The following is a 14,539-nucleotide window of genomic DNA, read 5'->3' as shown; positions in this document are numbered from 1 at the left end:
CCAACTAATACAAAACTACCGACTTCTTATTTGGACCCAAAGATTCAATGGACAGATTTTTAATTTGTCGTAAAGAGATGACTTATTGACTCAACAAGTCCAAATAGAAAATTCATGGGGCTAAAATTTTTGGAAATTTACTTACATGTCTTTGATGGATAGCAAACTTGAAAAAGGACAATAATTTAGAACCTTCTTTACATGTAAGAAATGTCTTCTCCCTGAAATCTTTATGGTCAAGGTTTTCTGAAATTTCTCAACAAACTTTAAATCATTCATTTTCAATTCTACCTGTGTTCATATTCCAAGTTTGAAGAATACAATTGGTTCATGATGACCTTTTCTGAAAGTAAGAAATCCTATGATAAAATCCGGTTTGAATAATGTAACACTGATGGTCTTTGAAAAATATCAACAAAACCCATAAAGAAGGAAACCTTTTTGATTTATCTTGATCAAAAAGCATCTTGCCTTTTATTTTATTTTCTTTCTTTTATTCCTTACGAGGTTGAATGCCAAAATAATAATATTATAAATTATATAACACGAGTATTTTCCTTTTAACTCAACAAATTAATAAAAATTGTTCGTAATATGTATATTATTGTCATGGTCCCTAGAAAATAATCATCTTATCTCTGTCAATTACAGGTTTGAGGACCCAATATGATCAGCTTCAAAAATTATTCAAATTTTACAAATTTGATGGACAGATGACAATATCATAAATTTTCCATTATAACTTAAATTTTTATAGTTTTCTATTGGGTTTTTTTTTTTTTTTTTTTCCCTTGTTTTTTTCCCATGAGATATTTAAGCATAAAAGATGTATTTCAAACCTGCGCGAGGCAACAGACTACCAGAGCAATCAAATCTCAAAATGTAATATTGTTCTTGTCAATTCTATAAGATAGAAGAATATGTAAGAGACCACGCGAGAAGTACGCAATTCAAAGCTTATAATAATTAAAATTTCCAAAATGGGAACTTGAATTTTTCTAGTACAAAGCTAATAACCTTTCTTCGTTTAGGTAGCCTGTATAGAGGTTGAAGGATGGTTAAGTTTTCTCTGAAAGTGAAAGTACAGAGAAGTTCCAATGTAGATGCAGCAGTGAGTGAGATAAGCATGTGCAAATGCTAAGCCAAGACAAAAATATGATAGTCTCAGTATGGCACTGATTTTGACATATATGGCCAACAATGTTGTCTATGAATCATTTCTACTTTCTATTTCTCTCTCATTAGTCATTACCCAATTAGAGAATCTATCTATCTATCTATCTATCTATCTCCAGTACCACTTGCTTCTGTACCATCCACCAGTACGTACTTAAGCTTGCTTAATTAATTAATTTCCCTCTATTAATAATAATTACTCAATCAGAGATTATATCTTCTTATCAGATTGTGAAGCTTTTGACATGCGAATAGACTTTTGGCAAGCAAAGGGAATGTGAAGGGTAGAGTGAATTCTGTGAAAAGAATTTTCCTTTCCTTTCCTTTCCTTTCTTTTCTTTTCTTCTCTCAATTGCTAGGTTTAGTTTTCCTTTATTCTAGGCATCATTTAAGAAGAAAAGCTTTAAATAAAGGCTGGCTCGCTAGGAAATTGGCTCCTAAAGATTCCACAAAAACCCTAAAGGTCTTATCAGCAGCAGCACAGAACTGAGCTATTCTCCAGGAACACTAAAACCTTTTCACATGTTTCCAATAATTGCAAAAGACTTTTCTTTTTCTTTATTATTATTTTTTTTAATCTTTTCTCTTTTTACAAGTTTTAGCTTTCATCCACTCTAAACTTTAGTATTTCACTTAATTTTATAGCAATGGACAGTCAAAATTTGAATTTCTTTGTTCTTGCATTAAATAATTATTTAAAAGAATCATGTGAATTACTGACCTGTAAACGAGATCTAAAATATTAGTAGTGGAATGTGAAATGAGATCCAATGAAGTTGACATTTTGGAATTTATTTTTCTTTTTCTTAGAAAAAAAAATAAAGAAAGCATGCATGTGGTCAAAGATATATAGATGTTGAATGGTACTATTGTGCATGGCTGTCAATGGAGAAGTTTTGTCAATGGCCCTGAATCCTAAGCCCCGACCGGTGTCTCTGCAACTTTTCCTTCACTTTTGTCGATGATTAAGCTATATATATTAGGCTGCTTAATTTTCTTGGATTAAACTAAAATATAAAGAAAGACAGCCTATTGCTTGCAAGAGATAGAGTTTCTAATGGGAAAGAAGAGAAATTAGTAATGGGATTAAATTAAAAAACGCATTTTTCTTGTATAAAAACGCAAATTCTAAGCTGCTGAATTATGATTTGTGTATATAAATCAAGAAGTCAAACTACCTATAATCTCAATTTTGATTTTATTAATAGTATATTAGATTATCTTTTATTGTTCTTATAAAAATGTACATCATATCGATATATGCAATAAAAATATATATATATCCCTTAGAAGAATCTAGAAGTGGAGTGCCATTGAATTGGTTTAACCTAAATTGTAAATAGAAATTCAAATCCCTCCAACCACTCCCACAAAGTTAAAGGACAAAAAATAAAAAATCTGATTTGTCATTTTACCAACCAATGAAATGATGCCAAGTCATAGTCTACCCCAATTTTAAAATGGAAATCGTGAGATCAATTTTAAAGTATTTAAAGTATTGGATCTCATTTATTTAATTTACACACAATTGGCAGTTAGGAGAAGAGGATAGATTAACCGTTAGATGCATGAATTATAGACTTAAATGCATTTTTTTTTACATTAATAAATATCAAAACCGCTAAAAATGTTAACTGCTGATTTGGGAAATTGTTATTTGTTCCCTTTAAATAACAATAATAGTAAAATATTGGCATTGTAAGACACGCCATCGCTATATTCTTTTTATTTATTTTTTTAAAGATGTTTGCCAGAAAAATGATTTTGAGAAATCAAAAGGATGTTATTTATGCCATCACGCCTTTCATGCCCTCAACAGTCAACATCCAACCTAATTTTCTTTTACTGAATTTAGTTAGGATATGCACATATTTTTATATATATATTTATAATATTTAATTTAGAGATAAAATGAAAACACGATATTAGTTGTTTTGATTGTTTAATTTCGAGTTTTACTGAAAAATCAAATTCAATTATTTTATTCGGTTGTTCAACAAAATCAATTCAATTGAGTTATTATAAATCAATTTTCTAATTTCGTTTCATGCGTATCCAAACTAAATTTTGCCATAAGCTAAGAGAGATTCTGATTTTCTTTTCTGAACTTAATAATTAAAATGAATTTTTTTGAAAAATATGTCTGGCATATAAAAAAAACTAAAAATAAATAAATAAAGACCGCTGTGCTCCTGCAAACGTTTAAATTTGCAGAAATTCTCCATGTTACATTAGGTGCATGATTAGGAACTTTTCAGTAAAGCAACAGCGACGCCACCCTAATTAGGCTGGCCTTGTTGGCCATTTTTAAGCCCCTTACACATTACATTACAACCCATTCTCAAATCAAAAACCTTGCACATGTCTCTTCTCTTAATCTCTAATTTCCATCTGCACGTGAAATTTCATCCAAAGACACGTGCTCCCCTCATTTGTTCCTCTGATTTTTGCAGAACCCCCTTTTGAAAAGAGAGCATTACGCATTTGGACCAATCATGAATTAACTCTAACATGATTGGTTAAGTCTCTTATAATAAGCCAAATATTAAGCCGTCAAAAAACCACAGTGTAAGAGCCTTATCTAAATGTGTGTTTTTGATAAAATAAAAGGAATCTTTAGGACTTTGCACTGACATTTTGCCTCCTTTGATACTAACATGTCTAGAGAATGGGAGAGTCTCTCAGTAATCTTTTTTTTTTAATCACTAATTCTTTATTTTAATTTTTATTACTAAGATAATCTCAAGAGATTTTCAATAGACATAATGGTGATTAGTGGTTAATCACTTCCCCTTTAAATAAGGATCTTGCTTTAAGCTTAAGTGGGTACTATCTTCCTTCTTTTTTTTTATAATCCATTTTTGATTTGTTTCTCAACAATTTGTATTAGTTTCATTTTATTCTTAATTTATTTTCAAAGTCATAGGAATCAAAACTGATAATTACCAAAATGATAATTAAGAGAGTTCGAACTTAAAGACAATCTATTTTTTATGCTCTTAAAAAAAGTGAAAAAATCGAACAGAGCATACTTAATTCACATTTTTATATTTTCATGCACTTTCTATAATGATGATAAAGATAATTATTTCCTAAAAAAAATATAGATAATAATGAATTATTTGATTCCAAGTTAAATAAATTTGGATTGACATTCTTTTTTCACCCATAAGGCTTCCAATTCCCACCTAAGCTATAAAATTTTTTCTCTTTCTTCCGTCCTTTTCTTTAAGTCAACCTCCATAAATTGCAAACCCCTCTATTATCGATTATTTATTTAAAAAAAAGAGAGAGAAATAAGAGTCTAATTGGTAGTTGTTAGGACTAATGTGGCCATCTGAACCTTACATATGAGGAAATAAATAAATACCATGAATTATAAGGAATGACAAGAAAAGGTAGTTATAAGATAATGGATCTTTAAAGAATGTGAAAGTATACAGCACCAATTATAGTCTTATCAAGCTGTGCCCAAGAATAAAGGGCTATTGTCCTTTCATTAATGGGTCATTTGATAAGGGAGTTTTATACTGATCTTTGTAATTTTAGTCAATTCTGCTTCTAATGAGGGGAGAGACATTGCATGTGTCCTACGCAGAAACCCCCCTCCCTTATTGGGTGCATGATATGTTGTTCATTTGTTCTTGCATGTGCCCTTTTCAATTTGGAAACTTTTTTAAGGACAAGTTATCCTACCTATTTAGGGATTGGCCCATTTTTCTTACAAAATAAAAGAAACAAGAATAGACTCAACAGGGCACCTGCCCTAGAAAAAAAGGCAATTACATTCCCTTCTTCTACACCGTTTTACCTAACCATTAATCAAAATGACAAAACATGAGAGGATGAACAAGAAAATTTGCTTAATTGGGATGAACCATATATAGTAAGTGAGAGATGTCCATCAAAAGATTCAATTCACATGTTCAAAAGGGAATACCTAAATTGGTACATTAAGTTGTTCATTTTTTCACATGGGTAAATCAAAATTTTAAATTATATATTAAGTTTCATCCATTGATGATATCTATTATCGACCTAGAATTTGGTCTGCCTTCATCAAAATATGTGGCCCCTTTATTTGTACAGCTTGGATTGCTTAGCTGTACCAGTGGTACGCTTATGTTAATAGAAGAAACCAACCTTACTACGCTATGGGGTCCGATGGTCCCAAACTTACGGGAACAGGGACAACAACCCAACTTATGTGTGTAAGACCTCAATGATAGAAGAGAATAATCCTTTTTAATAAAAAATAAAAGTTAGTTAATTCAACTGAATTAAATTGTCTTTTTTTTTTTCTTTTATGCGATTTAAAGAAAAATTCCTTGTGAATAAATTATCCATTCAGTTATAATCCAGCACATAACTCGCACTACATAAATTCTTGCTAAATAGCTATGGAGTTCAACCACGAATTTGTATCCCGCACTATTAAGCGATAAATAACAAGCTTGTCCTAATACAATACCACAAAAATATTTACTAATATAAATATTTGATTATATATTAATTAAGTGTAATCTAGTCAGTCTTTCTAACTCTTGTAGAAAATATATGGAGTGAAAGATTTTGAATTAGAGTTATTTTTATTATAAAAGTTATCACTAATTTGGTGAATATTAGTGAAATGAAGGACTATCTCTACTGTATAATTGATAATATTATTTCGATTCGTTAGATATCCCATATATAGAAAAAAAAAAAATGCTTATGTCGTGGTCTCTCTACTAATGGGTTTGCTAGATACATGTAATGTATGAGTGAAAAATGGAAGTTCCCATTCTTTCATGGGTTGGTCAATGATGGGTGAATCTCCGGCTACTGTTTTTCAACCAACATCGATCGTAAAGATTAAAGATTGCCCTTGTCATCATCACGATTCTTCCTTTGCATAAACCAATGTGAAGATATAATTGCAGTCTTGATACAGCATCTTCCGAGGATTAAGGTGGAAAAAATGATGGCGGTAAGTTTAATTCTCTAAATAATTATAAACAAATTCGGTAAAGATATGAGATTAATTTGATTCTTTCACAGTACTACGATAAAAAAGAGATATTAAAATTTCGAATTATTGTTAAGCTCTTATAATAGTAAAAATATTAATATGATTAAAAAATTTTATAGATGAATAATAATTTTAGAACTATGGAAATGATTGTTTTTTCTTTAGCAATATACAAAAATTTGATAATTATTGGAAAGACTATAGATCATTGATCATATAATGGGTGCATAACAATAACAATAATAATAATAGGACCCCAAAACAGAACAAGAACTACAGAGAGGAGAGAGCAATGTCCAAAACTTCAAGCTGATCCGGACAAGGCAGTAGTCCATATGTAAAATGGGACCTACAATGAAGTGATGCCACGTGGAGACAAACTAGGCTGGAAGAAAAGGATGACGTGGCAAGAGAGTTGTAGGTGCGCACGAGATTGTAGGAAGTATAGTATACAAAGGGGGTGGTGGGAGAAGAGGGGTGTGGAGCCTGGGTGGGGTCAAGAGAAAAGGAAGTTAGATGGAGCCTTTAAGACAAACCCATCTGGCTACTATCCATATTCATGTGGCCTCATTAATCAATGTGGGTGAAATAAAAAGCAAAGCAAACCCCCAAAAGGAAAAGCATGATTCCTGTGCCTTACGAGACAAGAGTCGCTTTCTTTTTTTCCCCCCTGTAAATATGCTTCCTCTAAGATTACTAATTCCTCCTTCCTCTATCTCCTTAATGACAATCATATCCCCACTCCTTTTAATCCACTTTTACCTTTTGTTTAATTGTGATCCTACTTTAATCCCCGAATAATTTTTTTTTAGCTAAAGCAACTTTAAATTGCATAGTTATTTCTAGAATCAAGGCTTTCTGATTTTTATTTCGAAGTTTTTAATGAACCATACCGTGGGTTGAGTTTCCATTTTCATTTTTTAAAATAATTTAAATACTTTACTTTTATTTCCGCTCGCGAAATATAATTTGAAATTTGATTAAGAATTTATTTGCTTATTTGGTTTATAACTGCATCAGCTAGTATTCTTTTGTTTACCTTTAATATCTTCAGTCTTCAAAAAAAAAAAAAAAAAAAAAAAAAGGATTTTAATAATCATTTTCGTATTTTAATGAGGAAAGGAGACTGATGGCAATATAGACTCTTTTTTAACAAGTTTGAGAGCCTTTTGATAATTTTGGTGGCTTAAAATCATTAAAGAAAGATGTTGACGTTTGTGTAAATTGAAGGACGTGAATATTGAATTGCGTTTGATTTAGCTGTTTTTTATGGTTGAGAGATGAATTAATATTGATTTGTTAGTTCATGAATATTGAGTGTTAATTGCTCAGTAAAATTTTATAAAATATTACAGTATAATTATTTTTTTATAAATTATCGTTTATCATATAAATAAAAAATATATTAATTATTATTTTCAAATAATTATGAATAAAATAAATAATATCAAAATATAATACAAACATAATTAGCTAATAACTAATAGGAAAAAATTCTAAAATATCTAATAACGATTGATCAAGATCTTTACCAAATTTATTTGGTCTAACTATTAAATACAGATCTATTAATTGTATGAAATAGTTCAACCCAACCCTCTAATAAAATTTATGCTGTGCTGCCAAAAATCATTCAATCATCTATAAATTTGTTTTAAAGATTAAAAGCCTGGAAATTTTATTGTTGGTTATTGATTGCTCTAATAAAAAATGATGGACGAAGGGGATTGGGCGGCCCTGGCTGCAACAAATATAAATAATATTGGCTGGTGGGAGCTATAAATAAATGAACAACGGTTACTGGTAAAAACTATCTAGTGTAGTTATAACCTCTTGGCAACGCATACAGTAAATAAAATAAAAATCTAAATATTCTAAATAAATAATTTTTATTGTAAAATATATTTTAATTTTACATTTTCAACTTCAAAAAAATAATTATTTAATAATTGTAAATTATTTACTTATTTATTTATTAAAAAAAATACAAAAATAGATTATCTCCTAATTCTAAAACATACTAGAACACTTGATACATAATTAAATTCAATAAAATAACACACACATACATAATTATTATACAAATATCAAAATTAAGGCAAAAAATTTTGAAATACAGTGATTAATGAAGTTAATATCTGGGCGATTTCTATTTATTCTTATTGTAAGAATATAAATTTAACTTGCAATTTCTTGTTTTTATTTATTTTTTAAACTTGTTGTGGTAAATAAAATAAAAGTTCAAATATTATAGATAGACTGTCTAAATTTTTATTAAACCTCTCATCTCTTATATATATATTAATTAATAAATAATATTTAGAATATGAGATGGAAAAGTCTCATGATTTGGCTTGTGCATCAAAGTACAAGGTTCAAATTGAACATTTAAAAAAAAAAAAATTAAAATCAATAAAATTTGAATTAAAAGTCAAATGATGATAAATTCAAAAATGGAAATAAAATAACATCAAGATAAAGAGATAAAAATAAAAACTAACTAATCACATATGTCTATTTTTTGAATTTTCAATTTTAAGTTTCTCTTATGCATGGAAATAATTTATATTAAAATATTAAAATAGTATTATTGACGTTAAATGATAATTTCAATATTTATTTTAATTCCCTTAAAAAAAAAAAAAAAGTCGTTCGCAAAACCACATCCCGAATCCTATCATTTAAAAGTGAGGTAACTTGTGTATCCATAATAGGTTTGATAAATTGACACATTGAGAAAAAGGTGTTACTTACTTCTGAGTGTGGAGAACCCATTGGATCAGAAGGGCAAATAAGTAATTTAAATATGACCTGAAATAAATAACTGAAGAGTTTTCTTACACCCTCTTTACTTACTTTTGGGGCAATTTGCTGGCGTCTTATCTTTTCTCCGGTAGTTCTACCCGAGGACCCGTGATGGGTAACCGCCAATATCAGGTCACAATCATGAAACTCACCGGATTTAGCCGGTGACCAAAATTTAGAGGCTGGTTTTATTTTATTTTATTTTATTACTACAAAGGTAGGGGTTAGGGTCATAGTCCTCTACTTGTATAGGCCACATAGTGAATGGAGAGAGAGAATCTTAAGGTATGGTGTGGTGCCAGCTATGAAGTTGAAGGATCAAAGCTTTCTCTGAGGTCAAAGCTGGCAAATTTTTATTTTATTTTTATTTTTTAGGCTTTGTTTTTCTCTCCACAACCTTCCCTATTTACACTAGTAATCTACACAGATTTTAAATCAACCATCTCTTTCTCTCTCTTCCTCTCCACTTTTCTCCCATTTTCCCTCTCTACCATATTCTCTCCCTATATATTTTTTTTCTCTTTTCAGAGAAAAAATAAAATGCGTATGCTTTGATTTCAAATAGAGGAACAGAGAGAAGAGTTTATGGTTGTTTCTTCTTCAGCAAGAATGGCTACTTCTCCATGCCTGAGCGGTTCTGAAAAGAAACACTGGTGGCTTAGCAACCGAAAGGTAATTGATTATTTGATCTTTGATTTGATGGCCTCGGCCTTTGCATTGTTCGTTTGATCGCTTGAAACGACAATAACATTTTCTGTTTTGGTGTTCTGCAGATTGTAGATAAGTACATTAAAGACGCTAGAAACCTTATTGCAACTCAGGAACAGAGCGATATTGTTTCCGCTCTGAATCTTCTAGACGCGGCTTTGGCTGTGTCTCCTCGCTTTGAAGTGGCTTTAGAACTTAAAGCTAGATCTTTGCTTTACCTTAGACGATTCAAGGACGTGGCGGATATGCTTCAAGACTACATTCCGAGTCTAAAAATCGGAAATGACGAGTCCGGTTCGGTTTCTTCTGATAACTCCTCATCTTCCTCGCAGCAGCTCTCGAGAGAACGAGTCAAACTCTTGTCTTCTAATAACTCGTCCTCGGACTCAACGGACCGCGATCCCAGCTTCAAGTGTTTCTCTGTCTCGGACTTGAAAAAGAAAGTCATGGCTGGGCTTTGTAAAAATTGCGAGAAAGAAGGGCAATGGAGGTAATAATTCATTCTATAACTTATAGTAGTAGCAGTATTCTTTTTATGCCATATGTTTTGTTTTCTGGTACAAATTTAATGGCTTTGATTCATTGTTAAATCAGTGGACATATTTCTATTGGTTAGAGTAAATGCAGGGCCAGACTTCGTTTAACATTTTTCTTTTGGGACATGGGGTGGTGCCCATTATTGGATTTACAAATTTTCACTTCAGAAATTCTGCAATTACAGTTTTACTGTTTCTCATAAAGGAAAAGAGCACATGAATTTACTCTGGTTTTAACATAATTGACTTTTTTTTTTCTTTTTTTTTTTTGGGTCAAATGTTGAAAAATTGTCATGGCTTATCTGTATTGATTCACTGTATCGATTGCATATTAAAGTTCATTGACTTAATTTTTTTTTAAAAGAAATTTGGTAGTTGTTATGTTATTTTCCTAAACCTATTTTTTTAAACTAATGTATATTCAGATGAATCCTAGACTTACATTACATAGTTGTATTTCAATCGTGTAAAAGTCAGATCTTAGATAATTACCATAATTAATCAAATCTTATCTGTTAAACATTAGTTTAAGAAAACAGTGAAGAATATATTCACTCACGGATTTACTGTTGAATTCTTCCAGATACTTGGTTTTGGGCCAAGCTTGTTGTCATCTGGGTCTTATGGAGGACGCCATGGCCCTCCTACAAACCGGAAAACGCCTTTCTACAGCCGCATTCCGCCGGGAAAGCATTTCTTGGTCCGACGATAGTTTCTCCATTTCCAACTTCCCAATCTCCGGTGACATATCCACTTCATCAGCCCCACCAACGCCACCGCGAAATTTATCCGATACGGAAAGCATTTCCCAGCTTTTATCCCACATCAAGCTGCTCCTCCGCCGCCGTGCCGCAGCAATCGCCGCACTTGACGCAGGACTCTATTCCGAGGCCATCCGCCACTTCACAAAGATTGTAGAAGGCCGCCGCGGGGCCCCGCAAGGATTCTTGGCGGAATGTTATATGCACAGAGCTTTTGCGTATAAGTCATCAGGTAGAATAGCGGAGGCGATTGCTGATTGCAACAAAAATTTAGCTCTTGACCCTACATGTATACAAGCACTAGAAACAAGAGCGTCACTTCTAGAAACAATCCGATGCTTGCCTGATTGTTTGCACGATCTTGAACACTTGAAACTTTTATACAATTCAATCTTGCGAGACCGAAAACTTCCAGGTCCGGCCTGGAAACGGCATAACGTTCGATACAGGGAGATTCCAGGGAAACTCTGTGCATTGACTACAAAGATTCAAGAACTGAAACTGAGAGTAGCTTCTGGAGAAACTGGAAATGTTGATTATTATGCTTTAATTGGACTAAGGCGGGGTTGTTCAAGATCTGAATTAGAAAGAGCTCATTTATTGCTCTGTTTAAGGCATAAACCTGATAAGGCTATAAATTTTGTTGAAAGATGTGAATTTGCAGATGATAGGGATCTTGATTCAGTCAAAGATAGAGCTAAAATGTCTGCATTATTGCTCTATAGATTGCTTCAAAAGGGTTATACAAGTGTAATGGCTACAATAATGGAAGAAGAAGCTGCAGAGAAACAAAGGAAGAAAGCTGCTGCTGCTTTACAAGCAGCACAAGTAGCTGCAGCTGCAGCAATTCAAGCGCAGAATACAAAACCTGAATCAAATCAATCTACAATGGAGAAATCAGGTCCTAATAGAATCAGTTCAACTGAAATTGCAGTAACATCTTCAGGAACTACTAATTCATCTGTTTTTCAAGGGGTATTTTGCCGGGACCTCGCTGCAGTTGGGAATTTACTATCTCAAGTTGGATTTAATCGTCCAATTCCAGTAAAATATGAGGCATTGAGCTGCTAAGTTAGAGTATCAACAACAAGAACAAGTCTTTGAGATGTTAACGGCGGTAGAATCTCTGGTTCATTTTGTACAAAATATATATAATTTAGGCCGCCGGAAAATTTTGTCACCCTTTGTCTTCTTCTATCACTCTCTTTCTTTTCTTTTCGTTTTTTTTTTTTTTTCTACATCTTATTTTCATCATCTACTACATGTACAGAATTTTCAAATTTTCAGTACTCAGAGCCAGTTTCTACTTTTTTTTAATATATATTTTACGATTTGCTTAGTTTATTTGGACTATTCTCTTATAATTATTTTTTAAATCACCCGTTCAGTTGATATAAATGTGATGTTAATGGGTAGATATTTAAAAGGATCGATACTTTGGGTACTCTGTTATAGCAGGTGCGTACAGATACAGAAGAAGGTGATAGAGAAGCTGGTTTTGTCTTCTCTTTTATGTCTTATCTGTAGAGTTCTATAAATTTTCTCTGGTTAGTTTTATATCCATGAACTGACAAATCTGACATTCCACTAGATTTCATTTATTTACTAATGCCACTCAAATGGGTTTTCTTTATCCACTCTAACTCTGTCTAAGTTGCAATCCTATTGGTCTAAGAGCATACCCTGTCCCTGTTATGGCTTTGAGTGCCCACTTGTTTTTTTTAGACTTCTTTTTCTTTTTTTTTTTATTTTTTATTTTTTATGGTGGAACCTGGAAAAAACCCTACAGTGGGAAAAGGGTTTGTCAGGTTTCTTTTTTCTTTATTTATTTATTTATTCCAGTCTAGAGAAAAGGTCTAATCAAGCACTCAATACAAGAAAAGAAATAGAGTTAGAAAGGAGGTGTCAATTCAAAGGTTACACTTTTGCCATCATTGGGAGTTTGTTTGGGTCTAACTATTACCTATTGGCATCTAATAGAATACTGTTCTATTCTTGCACACCACTCACTATATATATTGACACAGTAACAGTAAGTGTAGAAAATAATTACCGAGTCTGGGAGAGCAATAATGGTGATTCTGTAAGGGAAGTTTGGACTTTTAAGAAGGTTGTTGGGGGAATTTATCAAAGTAGGTTTCCAACTTCATAAACCTAATTATGTATGTTGATGGTTTTAGGTTATAATGTTTTCTGTCATAACTAAAAGCCTGTGATTTTTGCTTCTTGGAAAGCTTGCATCATTATTCTCCCATGCAAAGGAGCACAAAGCGGTTCAATTCTTTTTCTCAAGAACCGTTTATTGCAAATATATAATAAATTAGGTTGGGGTTGAAATTTTCAAATTAATGCATAAAATGGTTCACTTTGTTCAGCTTTTTTTAAACCTAATGTTTGATTTAAATTGTGGGTAGCTTTACTTGTTAAAACGCTCTCTTTTTCTTTCCTTACAAGTGATTTGAGGATCCTTATGAATCGGCTTTGTTCTTTGTTCTTTGTCCTTCCACGCTACTCAATCACTTCCTTTGCTTTTCTTACTCTTAAACTTATTCTTCTTTTCTTTTTCAACTGGAATTTGTGTCACATGGTTTCAAGATTTTTCTCCTTCAATGCCCAATTAAAATTCATCTTTAATCAAGAAATCATTTCTTTTTCTTGATTTTCTTTAAACAGTACTCTGAATTAATTTTCTCATAACAATATTAAAGAAATATATTTTATTTCTCTTATAATTTCATTCAAAGAATTTCAAACTCTAATATTTCAAATTTGTGCAACCAATAAATATTATAATGGGATGAAAATTGGATTTTAATATTCCTGACATGCTTTTGAAAATTCACTTAAAATTCCAAATTGCAAAGTCAAATTGACATGTTCTTATTATTATTTAATGAGATTCCGATTTCATGCTTAGGTTTAATCCTTTCATAGATGAATTGTTAAACAGCCAATTTCCACCAACGAAGTATATATAGAAATTTTTATTTTATAGTAATAAAAGTAGTGATTGCAAATAGATATTTTTTACGCTAACTCATCATCATCATCATTTTCTATTCTCCTAATTAGTAATTACCATTTTAATTATCATTAGTGGACAGTAATGGGGGATGACTTGCAGATTTGGAGCAACTCACCACATCAAGACCCTATAATTAATAAAAACAATATAAATTTAGATAGAATTATTACAACTATCTTGCACATCTTTGATCTATTTTTCATTTTTTAACTGTGGAAAACAGCTTTAAAGTATGAAATGATATTGATTAGCCAGTTAATTATTACTATCTCTTGGCACTAATCAATTGCTCTTCTGACATAATTATAATATACTTAGGTATTGCTGTTTTTATTAGGCTATTCCATTATTTATTATTTAATCATTTACTATTTTAATGGATAGTTTATTATCTTGTGGCGAAAGAAAAGGTTGCGGGAAGGCTTTGCACGAATTCTCACAACTTGATTCTCTATTTTTATATTTATCAGTCAGGGATAGTAGTGCTTTCCTCCACAAAAGCCTAAGAAATCTTTTC

At 31.6% G+C, this 14,539-nt stretch overlaps 1 protein-coding gene across 1 annotated transcript; it reads left to right on the top strand.

Annotated features, from left to right (window-relative positions):
• The first annotated feature begins 9,250 nt into the window (after positions 1-9,250).
• On the top strand, positions 9,251-12,314 carry LOC105642607 (uncharacterized). Its single transcript, XM_012227485.4, has 3 exons — positions 9,251-9,664; positions 9,766-10,190; positions 10,820-12,314. Exons 1-3 carry the CDS (start codon positions 9,578-9,580, stop codon positions 12,066-12,068), a joined length of 1,761 nt encoding a protein of 586 aa, XP_012082875.1. The 5' UTR covers positions 9,251-9,577; the 3' UTR covers positions 12,069-12,314.
• Positions 12,315-14,539: the final 2,225 nt, after the last annotated feature.

The sequence above is a fragment of the Jatropha curcas genome, chromosome 5, assembly GCF_041381405.1.
Source record: "Jatropha curcas cultivar XTBG-Jc1 chromosome 5, XTBG_Jcur_1.0, whole genome shotgun sequence".
Taxonomy (NCBI): Eukaryota; Viridiplantae; Streptophyta; class Magnoliopsida; order Malpighiales; family Euphorbiaceae; genus Jatropha; species Jatropha curcas.
The sequence above is the reverse complement of the archived record's forward strand: the minus strand, read 5'-3'. Positions and strand labels throughout refer to the sequence as shown.